Here is a 12,198-nt window from a genome sequence, read left to right on the forward strand (position 1 = left end):
CAGGGGGGATGGTCACGCCGCAACCCCTTCTCCTCCATTCTCCTCTCGGGATCTTGGGCACGCACGCACACGCGCCCGGCGTGAGTTTTAAGCCACCGGGTCCGGGATACGAACCGCGGTCGACTACGTGGGAGTCCAGCGACATAGCCATTATGCCAACTGCTGGTTCCTTTCTTTCTTTCTTTTTTAAAGTCAGTTTCTTAAAGCAATGCCATGTGTGCCTCTTCCTATAGACACACACGCACTCACTTCTGATCCTGCTTGGAAGAGACCCTCCGGCTGAGATGTGAAACGTACTCGTTATCTTTTACCATACATGTTTGCCTCTGTGTCTCTCACTGGGGAGAGAGTAGCAGATAAATATTTTTACTTCCGGCTCGCCCTCGCCGTACGGCACTTCCTTTGCATGTTTGGCCAGGGAGCACCACTTGCTCAGACATAATTCCGTGATTGGAAACTGTCCTGTCCCTTTCTATTTCTGCTCCTGCATCTGACTCTGGGTTTTTTATAGGGGATGTTAAAAAAAAAAAAAATGACTTCTGGGACTGAGTATCTGACCAGAACCCCTAAGTGGCTCTAGGCATCTCAAAATAGTGCGTTTAAAATCAACACTATTTTTCAAAAATTACCTGAAGAGTGTATTTTTAAGCTGTAAAAACAAAATAACAATGACATTAACAAGACTCTTTTTACGCCTCTGATGCAGACATTGAGGAAATTGTGCTTATAATGTCCTTATCGCTGCAATTACTTCGGGAATTTCCTTCTCGAGTCTGGGTTTCGGTAAATGCATCATAAATTCTAGCTGTAATTATTTCAGATTGTTCTCGTTAGTGTTTACATTACACATAATGGATGGAAAGGCTGTCCTAAGACGCTGGCGTGACCGAGAATCTGGATTCTGTTACCCTAGGCGAAATCGGGAATAGCTCTGAATGTTTCTGCCGAGTGGTGGCCGACGCAGAACTGTAAATATCTGGGCCCAACGTTCTCACCGGGACGTCTCTGAAACTTTTCAGTCAGAAAGCCGTGTGCGAAGTGTGGTATGCGGTGCCTAGGAATGACGAAGCTATTCAAATACAAAGGCAAACAGTGTTCCTATTTAACAAATAAGGGTATCAGAGGTCAGGGAGGTATTGAAGTGTCCCTCTGTTTTATTGAGAGAGAGATTTTTGCCCCAGGGCACATGCACTCCGCAAGGGAGACAGAAAGTGGGAAATCATCCCCGGGGGGGGGGGGGCATGGCCATACTGTAATCCCGTCTCCTCCATTCCCTCTCAGGATTTTGGGCATCCACGCATGTATGGCAGTGTGATTTTCAGCCACTGAGTCTGGGGCTCTAACCGCAGTCAGCTATGTGGGAGTCCAGCACCTTAACCACCATGCCACCTGCTGATGCCTGGGTTACTGCATTACTGGGTTTTATAGATCACTTTGGATATTGCTTTTTTTTTTTTTTTTTTTTTTTTGAGTTTAATTTTGCTTTTTTTTTTTTTTTTTTTTAGAGAGAGAGTTTTGCTATAGGGTTCGTGTACTCACTGGAGGGACAGAGAGACAGAAAGCGAGAAATCACCCCCCAGTGAGGATGGCCACACCACAATCCTTTCTCCTCCATTCTCCTCTCAGGATCTTGGACACACACACACAAACACACACCGAAGTGTGTGTAAGCTGTTAAGCTGCCGGGTCCAGGATATGAACCACTGTCAACTATGTGGGAGTCCAGTGATATAACCATTGCGCCATCTGCTGGCCCCTGGCTACTCCTTTTTAACTTGACATAATTGAGTGACTATTTCCCATATGATTAATATTTGCCTTAACAGTGCTTATTAGTGACTGAATTATCTTTTATCTTAGGGATGTACCATAATTTACTAAGTCATTGCCCTGTCGCCATTTATGTTCCTTCCAGGTTTTAAAGATCATAAATTCTGAGACTGGCATCCCTGTGGTAACCTTTAGATTCATCCGTATTCCTTTAGAATAGGTTATTATAAGTAAACTTATGGAGTGAAAGGTATAAATCAGGAAAAATTTGGTATTTCTTAATATGAAATTTCATATGTATGAAATGCTTTCTGGACAAGTTACTTTAGGCTGACCCCATAGCCTAGTGGTTAGGGGAGTCAGATCCCACATGGTCAACCGTGGTTCAAATCCTTGGTGGCTTGAAAAACACACAGGGTATGGGTGTGTGTGTGATTGCCCAAGATCCCAACAAGATGGAAGAGTAGAGGAGAAGAGATTGCAGTCTGAGCACCCCCCACTGGGGGCATTTCTCCCCTCTCTCTGTGAGTATATATGCCCCCTTACACGTAAAGAAGTTGCTTCAGTTTAAACATAAATATTCACATCTGTATCGGCATTTTTAAACCTTTTCCAATATGATCATTAATCACTTCCTAGAAGGAACATATCTTGAGCCTATTCTGAGCTTTCTTTCATTTCATCTTCACACCAACTCCATGGGGAGGGTGCTGGTGTCCTCCCTTCACAGATGAAGACACGTGCTCAGAGAGGTCAAAACGTCACAAGCCCGAGAGAAGTGGATTTGTATTCAACGTCAGGGTGCCTGATCCCAAAGTGTATTTTTTCTTTATAAACATCCCAAGTTTTTCCCTATAAGTTTATATTTTATCATTGTCTAGAAAACAAGACCTGTGTCCCTGCCCCTAATTTTACTTTCCAAACTAAACACCAAATCTCTTGAGAAATGCCCAGTGCTTGTGGTAGACACGTAAATGCCCTTCCTCGGGCCCTGCAGTCCTACACACTCAGTATGTGCTAAGATTTGTCCTGCCTCCAGACTCGTAGGCCTCTCTCAGGCCTGTCAGGTAAGGTGCCACCTCCACCCCCTAACTGCTCGTGTACTCGTTATATTCCTAGGGGAGGTATTTCCTGCAAAATACTGTCTTTTCCAAATTTACAGACTTGCAAAGTCTCTAAAGAGAAAAATGAACACTCGAAAGCAGCAACGGTAAACCATAGTGCTAATATCACAAGGAAAATTTCTTCTGAGTTTATCAGTAAGCATATCTGTATCCTTTCTGTCTAATTCCAAGGACTTGCTTGCAATTGCTGAGGTTAAAAAAAAAAAGCCCTCCTGGGACCGGCAGATAGCGTAATGTTTACGTTGCTGGACTCTCACCTGGCTGACCGCTATTCAAGTTTCAGACCCAGCGACTTGAAACTCATGCTGGCCGCATGTGCTTGTGTGCCCAAAATCCAGAGAGGAGAACGGAGGAGAGGGATTGTGGCATGGCCATCCCCCAGGGGATGATTTCCTACTTTCCATCTCTCTCTTTCTCTCTATCTCTCTCGAGGAGCATGCGCCCTATAGCAAAAGTCTCTATCTAAAACAAACAAACAAAAACCTTTCTAAAAAAATCCTTTCTGATTCCCGGCTGGTTTCTGTCCCAGGTGTGTGAATATTCCGATGGAACCAAGTCTTTGAAACTGGGAGACTTTGGGCTGGCGACGGTGGTGGAAGGTCCTTTGTACACCGTCTGTGGCACACCAACTTACGTGGCTCCAGAAATCATTGCCGAAACCGGGTAAGATTGGGCCCTGGTGGCTTAGGTTAATGCTTTAACTTTGGTGGGACAAGGGATGTTGGTGCTGCTTTGGCTTGTATTCTGCAGCTCCAATGGGGGTGGCAGGGTGAGAGGGTCGACTGCAGGCCTTGCTGGGATGTTTGTCTCAGGGGCTAGACTTTCTGCTCCTCCGGCCTGCCATTTTGTCCCACAGCCAGCCTCTGATCATGGCAGTAGTCACCAAAACTGTGGTTAGGTTTTCTCTCTGTGGGAGAAAACAGATGCCTTGGTTGAAATGGTAATTAATTCCTCTATAGAAAATGAATAGTTTGATACCAAACAGACCCTCTTCCTAGCAAGACAATTGTCTAGAACAGGGAAGGTGCTGGGTGTGCTATCTTTCATCCTTTCTTCCCCTCCCACCTGCCTTGTCTCCCCAGCTACGGCCTGAAGGTGGACATCTGGGCAGCCGGCGTGATCACGTACATCCTCCTCTGTGGGTTCCCTCCCTTCCGAAGGTCAGTGGCCTTTGCGCGGCCATGTTTGAGTTGTGAATTCTCTCCCTTGGGTCCAGAGCAGATACTTCCCTCTTGCTATCATGACTAGAAACTGGTCAATAAAAATGTTAGTTAAAAATTGTATTAACACACATTTTGCTTTTTATTTTAACTTACAACCTATCATTGTATCAGGTTGTTGGAAAAGTCATGATGCATTTTTGCATAGAAAAATACGTCGTGCCTTTTCTGACGGCCCAGTATATGCAATGACTGTGTGCTTGAAAGGAAGTCAAGGCTTCGCTTTGTGTGGAATCCTCCACGTTTCTTGTGATCATTCTTTCGTAAAATATTAAAAATAATATGATGTCTACATTTCCAATTATTTATTTACTTATTTATTTTAAGTTTATTTTTTCTTATGAAAAATACTATTGTACCTTCATCTGTCCCCTTTCACTCTTTTTTTTGGAGAGGTTTTCGCTATAGGGCGCGTGCGCTCTCTAGACAGAGAGAGACAGAGAGACAGAAAGCGAGAAATCACCCCCCAGAGGGGATGGTCACGCCGCAGTCCCTTCTCCTCCATTCTCCTCTCGGGATCTTGGCACGCACGCACACGCGCCCGGCGTGAGTTTTTTAAGCCACCGGGTCCGGGACACGAACTGCGGTCGACTATGTGGGAGTCCAGCGACATAGCCATGTAGCCATTACGCTAACTGCTGGTTCCCTGGCCCCTTTCACTCTTTTTTAAAAAGAGTAAGATTTAAAGATCTTTGTGAAACAATCTGAATCATTTCACTTATCTTTTTTTTTTTTTTAGTTCTTGGGAGTATTCTCTCACCTAATTTGACAGTGTTTCTTTTTTTTTAAGATTTTTTTTTGCCATAGGATGAGTGTGCTCTCCAGAGAGAGAGAGACAGAGACAGCGAGAGGGAAGGTAAGAAATTACCCCCATAGGGGCATGGCCATGCCACAGTCACTTCTCCTCCATTTTCCTCTTGGGATTTTGGACATGCCACACACATATATGTACCTGGTATGATTTTTCAAGCTGCTGGGTCTGGAACTTAAACCGTGGTTGGCCATGCAGTAGTCTAGCACCTTAATCAGTGCACCACTTGCAGGTCCTGACAGCTAGAAACTGGAGAGGTTTTGTTTTTGGAGAGGTTTTTTGCTATAGGTCACATGCACTTGCCAGAAAGAGACAGAGAGGAAGCAAGAAATCACCCCCCAGGGGGGATGGTCATGCCGCAATCCCTTCTCCTCCATTCTCCTCTCAAGATCTTGGGCACACACGCACATGCACCCGGCTTGAGTTTAAGCCACTGGGTCTGGGACTCAAATTGCGGTCGACTACATGGGAGTCCAGCAACATAGCCATTACGCCAACTGCTGGTCCTTAACCATTCATTTTGGTATAGTCTTTCTAAACATTTAACTATGTTCTCATAGAAACAGGGACTTTTAAAATTCCTTTTGTCAGTTCACATGATAGTTAATTAAAAAGCAGAATTGTGGGAGCCAGCAGTTAGTGTAATGGCTATGTCGCTGGACTCCCATGTAGTCGACCGCAGTTTGCGTCCTGGACCCAGTGGCTTAAAACTCACGCCCGGCCGTGTGTGCGTGCATGCCCAAGATCCCGAGAGGAGAATGGAGGAGAAGGGATTGCGGCATGACCATCCCCCCTGGGGGGTGATTTCTTGCTTTCTGTCTCTATGTCTCTCTCTGTCTGATGAGCACACGCGCCCTATAGTGAAAACCTCTCAAAAAAAAAAAAAAGAAGGCAGAATTGTCAGAACTTTCTTACATAACCAGGCCTGATTGTGGGTAACCACACACGTCACCTGGTTGGGAGCAGAGTTGGCCACAGACCAGGAGCCGAGGGTGTGACGAGAACACACAGCACACTTGTTCACCTGGCAGCCTAGGTATGGGCTTGAGTGAGAAGCTTTGGCCACAATTTTTCTTTTGATCAGCGTCATCATTTCCTCTGGAGCACATGAATGACTTTGATGCTATGGTTCTTCTTCATTTTCTTCTGGCGGTGATCTCTCTTTTCATTGCATTCCCTCCTTGTGTCCATTTTACAGCTGCGTGTGGCAGGAACCATGTGCCAGGCACTTTCCCAAGTGCTGAGAGAAAATTGTGAACAAAGCCTCACCCCTGAGATCATGGTGTTTTGCTTTGTTTGGGCTGCTATGACAAAATAGCAAACTATGTATCTTACCAACAGAAATGTAATTCTCACAGTTCTGGAGGCTGGGAAGTCCGAGATCAAAGCTCAGCAGATTTGGTATCTGGTGATGGCCTGCCTCCTGCTTCATACACAGTTGTTTTCTGCCCAAAAACCTCATATAGAAGGAGGAGAAGTCGATAGTTCCAGTTTCAAATAAGGGCACTAATTCCATTCATGAGGGCTTACCCCCCTACTCCTATTCACTTCCCAAAGGCTCTACCTGTGAAAACCATCACATGAGGATGAGGTTTCAACATAGGAATTTGAGGTGGGGGGGCAAACATTCAGTATGTAACAGTGTTTATAGTATCATGTTGAGTAAGTGAAAAATAGGTGTGTTTTTTCCTTCTCACAGCCTTTTGTGAAAACTTCCAAACATATAGAAAACTTGAAAAGTTTATCTTTTCTAAAACTGTTTTTCTACTGAGTTGAAGAGTTTTTTTAAACTGCAATTTCAGTAAAGACCCAAGTGACAGATTTATTAGCATATGCCTTTGAGAGCCTTATGGTGTAGATAAGCTATACCTCACGTGAATATTGATCAAGAGGAATAAACAGTGTGAGGGCTTGCTGAGTCAAGGGCTGGAAATCACAAAAGGTTTCATGAGAGAGGTCGCACTTGAGGGGGGCCTCGTGCAAATGGGGTTTCCGTAGGTAGAAAACTCTTCCAAGTGGCTGTCAGCATTGTGGTCTTCCAGCAGGGTCGTTGCCTAGGTAGGTTATCACACTGTAGGATTACTGCATGCATCAGTCAGCTTTCACTGAGTAACAAACTACCCTAAAAGTTAGGGGTGTGAATCAGTTTTGTGGACTGATTAGGCAGTAATTCTCACCTGGGCTGGCTCAGTGGGGACATGGTGGTCTAGTATGGCCTCACTCACAAATCTGATAGTTGGCTCAATGTTAGCTGGGACCACAGCGCTGACTTGGCTTTGTTCTTTTCATCATCCAGTGGGCTAGCCTGGGCTTCACATGGTAGTGGGTGAAGGATTCCCAGCCAGAGAAAGGGCAAGTACCACTGCCTGAGTACTTTCTCTGTCTCTGCTTACCTCATTGACTGGGCTCTGGCTGGTTTTGATGTTGATCTCTTTTGAAAGCTACTCATGTGTAGAAGGGTAGTGTGTGTTTGTGTGTTTTACAGAATTATTTAATTTGATTTACTGTTACTTTTTAAATTTTTGCTATAGAGCACGTGTACTTCAGAGAGACAGAGAGAAAATGAGAAAGCAAGCCACCAGGTCTGGGACTTGAACCATGGTCGGCCACGTGGGAGTCTAATGCCTTAACCACCACCATGCCACCTGTTGGGCCTAGAAGGGTAGTGCATTTTAATAGCAGGTGATCCTGGGCCAGTTACAGCTCAGTTCCCCTCAGTTTTTTTGTTTCTGTAACTGAATACCACAGACTGGGTAATTTATTAAGAATAACCATTTATTCAATTCATGGTTCCAGAGTCCCAGGTTTGAGGAGCTATATCTGGTGAGGGTCCTCTCACGTGGTGGGCTTCACATGGTAGTGGGTGAAGGATTCCCAGCCAGAGAAAGGGCAAGTACCACTGCCTGAGTACTTTCTCTGTCTCTGCTTACCTCATTGACTGGGCTCTGGCTGGTTTTGATGTTGATCTCTTTTGAAAGCTACTCATGTGTAGAAGGGTAGTGTGTGTTTGTGTGTTTTACAGAATTATTTAATTTGATTTACTGTTACTTTTTAAATTTTTGCTATAGAGCACGTGTACTTCAGAGAGACAGAGAGAAAATGAGAAAGCAAGCCACCAGGTCTGGGACTTGAACCATGGTCGGCCACGTGGGAGTCTAATGCCTTAACCACCACCATGCCACCTGTTGGGCCTAGAAGGGTAGTGCATTTTAATAGCAGGTGATCCTGGGCCAGTTACAGCTCAGTTCCCCTCAGTTTTTTTGTTTCTGTAACTGAATACCACAGACTGGGTAATTTATTAAGAATAACCATTTATTCAATTCATGGTTCCAGAGTCCCAGGTTTGAGGAGCTATATCTGGTGAGGGTCCTCTCACGTGGTGGGAGAGCAAGAGTGTGTGGCAGTGCTGGTCTCTGTCCTGCTTTTAAAGTCGCCAGTATTCAAGGATGGGAGCCCCTCCCTAATGACCTTATCTAATCCTAATGACCTTTTAGAGACTCTGTCTGTTAATGCTGTAGTCAGATGAAGGGTCTACCATTTTAATACTGTCACAATAGTAACCAAATTTCAGTGCATGAATTTTGGAATCATATATTCAAACCTTCCTTGGTTAACCCAGGTTGAGATCAGTTGGGAAAGAGCATTGGGTATCCTGGTCAGAGGAATGTGTGCTCTCAACTCCCCCTAGTGTTTCCAGCTGCCAGTGCAGCTTGGGAAGTTTTCTTTGACTGCTCTTTGCTTTATAAGAGTGAGACCCAGATTGCACAGTATGTTTTTACCATGAATTGTTACCTGACGTGCAGTAACTTCTTTGTGGAATCTGAGGAAAAGGAAAAATTTGAACAGGAGCAGTAAAGCTACCTCTGAAAGCTATGGCCCTTATGTTATACTCAAAAGTAGATTCATAAAACTCTGGGTAGCTTACTCAAAAAAAAAAAAAAAATCCTTTCCCCTTTTATATCATTCTGTACTGAAAGATAATTTAAATGTTAAACACTAGCCACAGAAGCATCTTTAGAGCATACAGAGCCATCCTAAATAGATGTCCTAACCTACTATACCGTACAAATGAGCATAGCAAAATTTGGAAATAGTACTTTCAATGATGATAAATGATTATGGTATGAAATAGGTTATCTACATAAATTTGTACCTAAAAGTCCTTCAAATCAATACTGCAACATGTTTTATCAAAAAAAAAAGACTTTAATCAAAAGTTTGTAAATGAAAATCGTTTGGAATTAACAGTTTCAGCTTCTCTAACTGTAGCTCCTCTTTCTTTCTTCTTTCAAACTTTGCTTTGTTTGACATGCGTCTTCCTTGTCAGTCTTTTTCAATGAGCAGATTCATCAAGTAGAAGGTTGGTTTTTCAGAGGTGCCCAAAACTTAATTGTTGCCTAAACAAGTATATTCTTCTTCTTCTTCCTCTTCTTCTTCCTCTTCCTCCTCTTCTTCCTCTTCTTCCTCCTCTTCTTCCTCTTCTTCCTCCTCTTCCTCCTCTTCTTCCTCCTCTTCCTCCTCTTCCTCTTCTTCTTCTTCCTCTTCTTCCTCTTCTTCCTCCTCTTCTTCCTCTTCTTCTTCCTCTTCTTCCTCTTCTTCTTCCTCTTCTTCTTCTTCCTCTTCTTCCTCTTCTTCTTCTTCCTCTTCTTCCTCTTCCTCCTCTTCCTCTTCTTCCTCTTCCTCTTCTTCCTCTTCCTCTTCTTCTTCTTTGCCAGGCAGCACTTGTACTTGGTGGGGTGAGGGGGAGAAAAAGGGAAGGAGGGAGAGAGACACCGAGCGAGCTCACCTCATAGGGAATGGTCATGCCACAATCCCTCCTCTCCCACTTTTCACTCCTTTCTGGATTTTGGGCATGCACACACAGACACCCAATGTTTTTTTCAAGTGGCCAGGTCTGGGATTCAAACCACATCATTAGCCAGGTGGAATCCAGCTGTCTCGACCACCATGCTACCAGCTGGCCCCCCAAGAAGTCTATTCTTAAGGCCATTGACAAAAAGTGTGTGTTCGTGTATGTGGAGATTTTTGACATTTTTCTTAAAACACACACACACAGCGTAAGTGAAAAGCTTGATATTTATGGAATAGCTGACAACATTTTCAGGTCATCTTTTCTGACCTTTAAGGACTTGACATTGAAAAAAGGAGTGTGCCCGAACACTTTTTTTTGTTTTTGAGGTTTTTTAAATGGACCTTTTTAGACTTACAACACCTGGATCCAAAGACTGTATTGTTTTAATATAAGAAGGAGCCCCAAGGCGACTGGGCCGCATGGTGGAGGGTAAATGTGCCGACAAATCCAGCATCAGTTTCATCAGAGGAGCGTTTCTTCTGTGACTCCTCAGAAGGATATGTTGTCTTAAGCTTCCTGTTATTCTGTGAGGGTAGCCCCACACGGTCTGAGCTCTGGGGGTTTTCCCCACTGATCCTTTCAGGTCCCACCCTGACTGCTGGGACACCTGTGGGTTTCATGTGTTGACTCGATATTTTACCAAGAGCCGACTGCTGCACATGACGCTGCAGACACAGTTCCAGATTCTGAGCTGTTTTCCCACAAAACAAGAGCGCTATAGATTACCTGAGAGTGCAGAAAGAATAAGGGGAGATGGATGGGATAACGGAAGGCATGGCTGAAGGCGTGATCCTGGAAATAGGTCATTTCCTATATCTCCGACGTTGGTGGGGTCTCCTGGTTTTCTGAAGGTTTCCGTAACATCGCATTGTGCTCTGAGCTGTGCTCACCATTGTTTTTTTGGATTTTTTTTTTTTTTTGCTACATGGCACACATGCTCACCAGAAAGACAGAGAGAGACAGAGAGACAGAAAGCGAGAAATCACCCCCCAGGGGGTATGGCCACACCGCAATCCCTTCTCCTCCATTCTCCTGTCTACTAGGCACCAGGTCTACGTGCGAACGTCCGTTGAGGCTGCACAATCAGGCAAGGTGGGGCAGGGAGGGGGCCGGTCTGTGAGCAGCCAAGGAGGGTCTGCTCACCCTGTGCCATTCTGGATGGTCCCTGGATGGTTCAGGTTCATGAAAGTCATGATCTGTTGGTGAGCTGACAATGTCACGGATGTTTTACCCTGACTTGGAAGGCCTTGTGACTTACACGTCAATGGTTTTGCTGATCTTGGCTATCTTCGTAACAGGGAGAGAAGGGCAGAGAGATTGGATTCAGATCTCTCCAGAGCTTTCCCATCTTCGCCAAAATGAAACTCTGCATGCATCCATTGGAGATATGTCTTGAGTCATTATGTCCACCTTGTCTCTCTGAGTCCCCGGCTTGTGGATGTATGTGTGTGTGTGTAAGAATTATTTTATTTAACGTTATTCATTTATTTTAATTTGACCAGAGAGAGAGAGAGCAAGCTGCCAGGTCCAGGACTCCAGCTGCAGTCGGCCATGTGGGAGTCCGGCGTCCTTCACCACCTCACCACCTGCCGGGCCCTGGGTGTGTTCTTCGGCAGTGATGTCTAAGACGTAAACTTGGCATCACAAATGCACTTGAGATACACAATCGAGATAGGAAATGCCCAGGCCAAAGACACGGGCGTCCTCTCCACTGTCTTCCTGTGAGCGTTTTGTAAACGAGCCGGAAGGTAACCTTGACTTTTCTTCCATGTCTTTGTCTGACTTAGTGAGAGCAATCTCCAGGAGGACCTCTTCGACCAGATCTTGGCGGGGAAGCTGGAGTTCCCAGCTCCGTACTGGGACAACATCACAGACTCAGCCAAGGTACCGTCCGGACTGGTTTCTGTGGGGGATTCCCATTGTGGGGGCCTCACCCTCCATGTGGGGCTGTGGCAGCTCTCGGTGTAGAGCTCCAGGGGCTTCCTTAACTTTTTTAAAATGACCCCGGTATGAAGCAGAGCTCATAAAATGGCAGTGTGATGTTGTGAGACACAGAGTATCTTCAAACAGTTCATGGAAAAATATGTATCATGAAAAAAGCAGACCCACATTTTTTTGCAGACCCACATTAACTTGCAATTTATTTCTATTTTCCACAAATTTTTTCCCCTAAGGTTTTTCTTGCATGAGCTAGAGCGAAAGAGAGAACCCTCCACAGATCAGCAGCAAGCCCTGCCCCCCACCTCAGCCAGCCAGAATCATGGGCATGTGTGTGCTCATTGCACTGTGAGGAGGTCTCGGGGCTGGAACTGGAAACCTTCCCATGTGGGATTGCCTCATAGAGCATTGCTTTCACCACTGTGCCACTGTCTGGTCCCTTTTCCCCTTGCCTGCTTTTTTTTTTTTTTTTTAAAGAGATTT

The 12,198-nt window shown here is 45.0% G+C and overlaps 1 protein-coding gene across 1 annotated transcript in view; it reads left to right on the forward strand.

Annotated features, from left to right (window-relative positions):
* The window catches only part of DCLK2 (doublecortin like kinase 2), a gene marked incomplete in the record, with an annotated part of 212,251 nt that overhangs the window by 190,718 nt on the left and 9,335 nt on the right, over window positions 1-12,198 (forward strand). The window contains 3 exon segments of the mRNA XM_027765892.1: window positions 3,424-3,557; window positions 3,977-4,054; window positions 11,565-11,661. Coding sequence (XP_027621693.1) covers window positions 3,424-3,557; window positions 3,977-4,054; window positions 11,565-11,661 — 309 coding nt within the window.

The sequence above is a fragment of the Tupaia chinensis genome, unplaced genomic scaffold, assembly GCF_000334495.1.
Source record: "Tupaia chinensis unplaced genomic scaffold, TupChi_1.0 Scaffold139871_1, whole genome shotgun sequence".
NCBI lineage: Eukaryota > Metazoa > Chordata > Mammalia > Scandentia > Tupaiidae > Tupaia > Tupaia belangeri.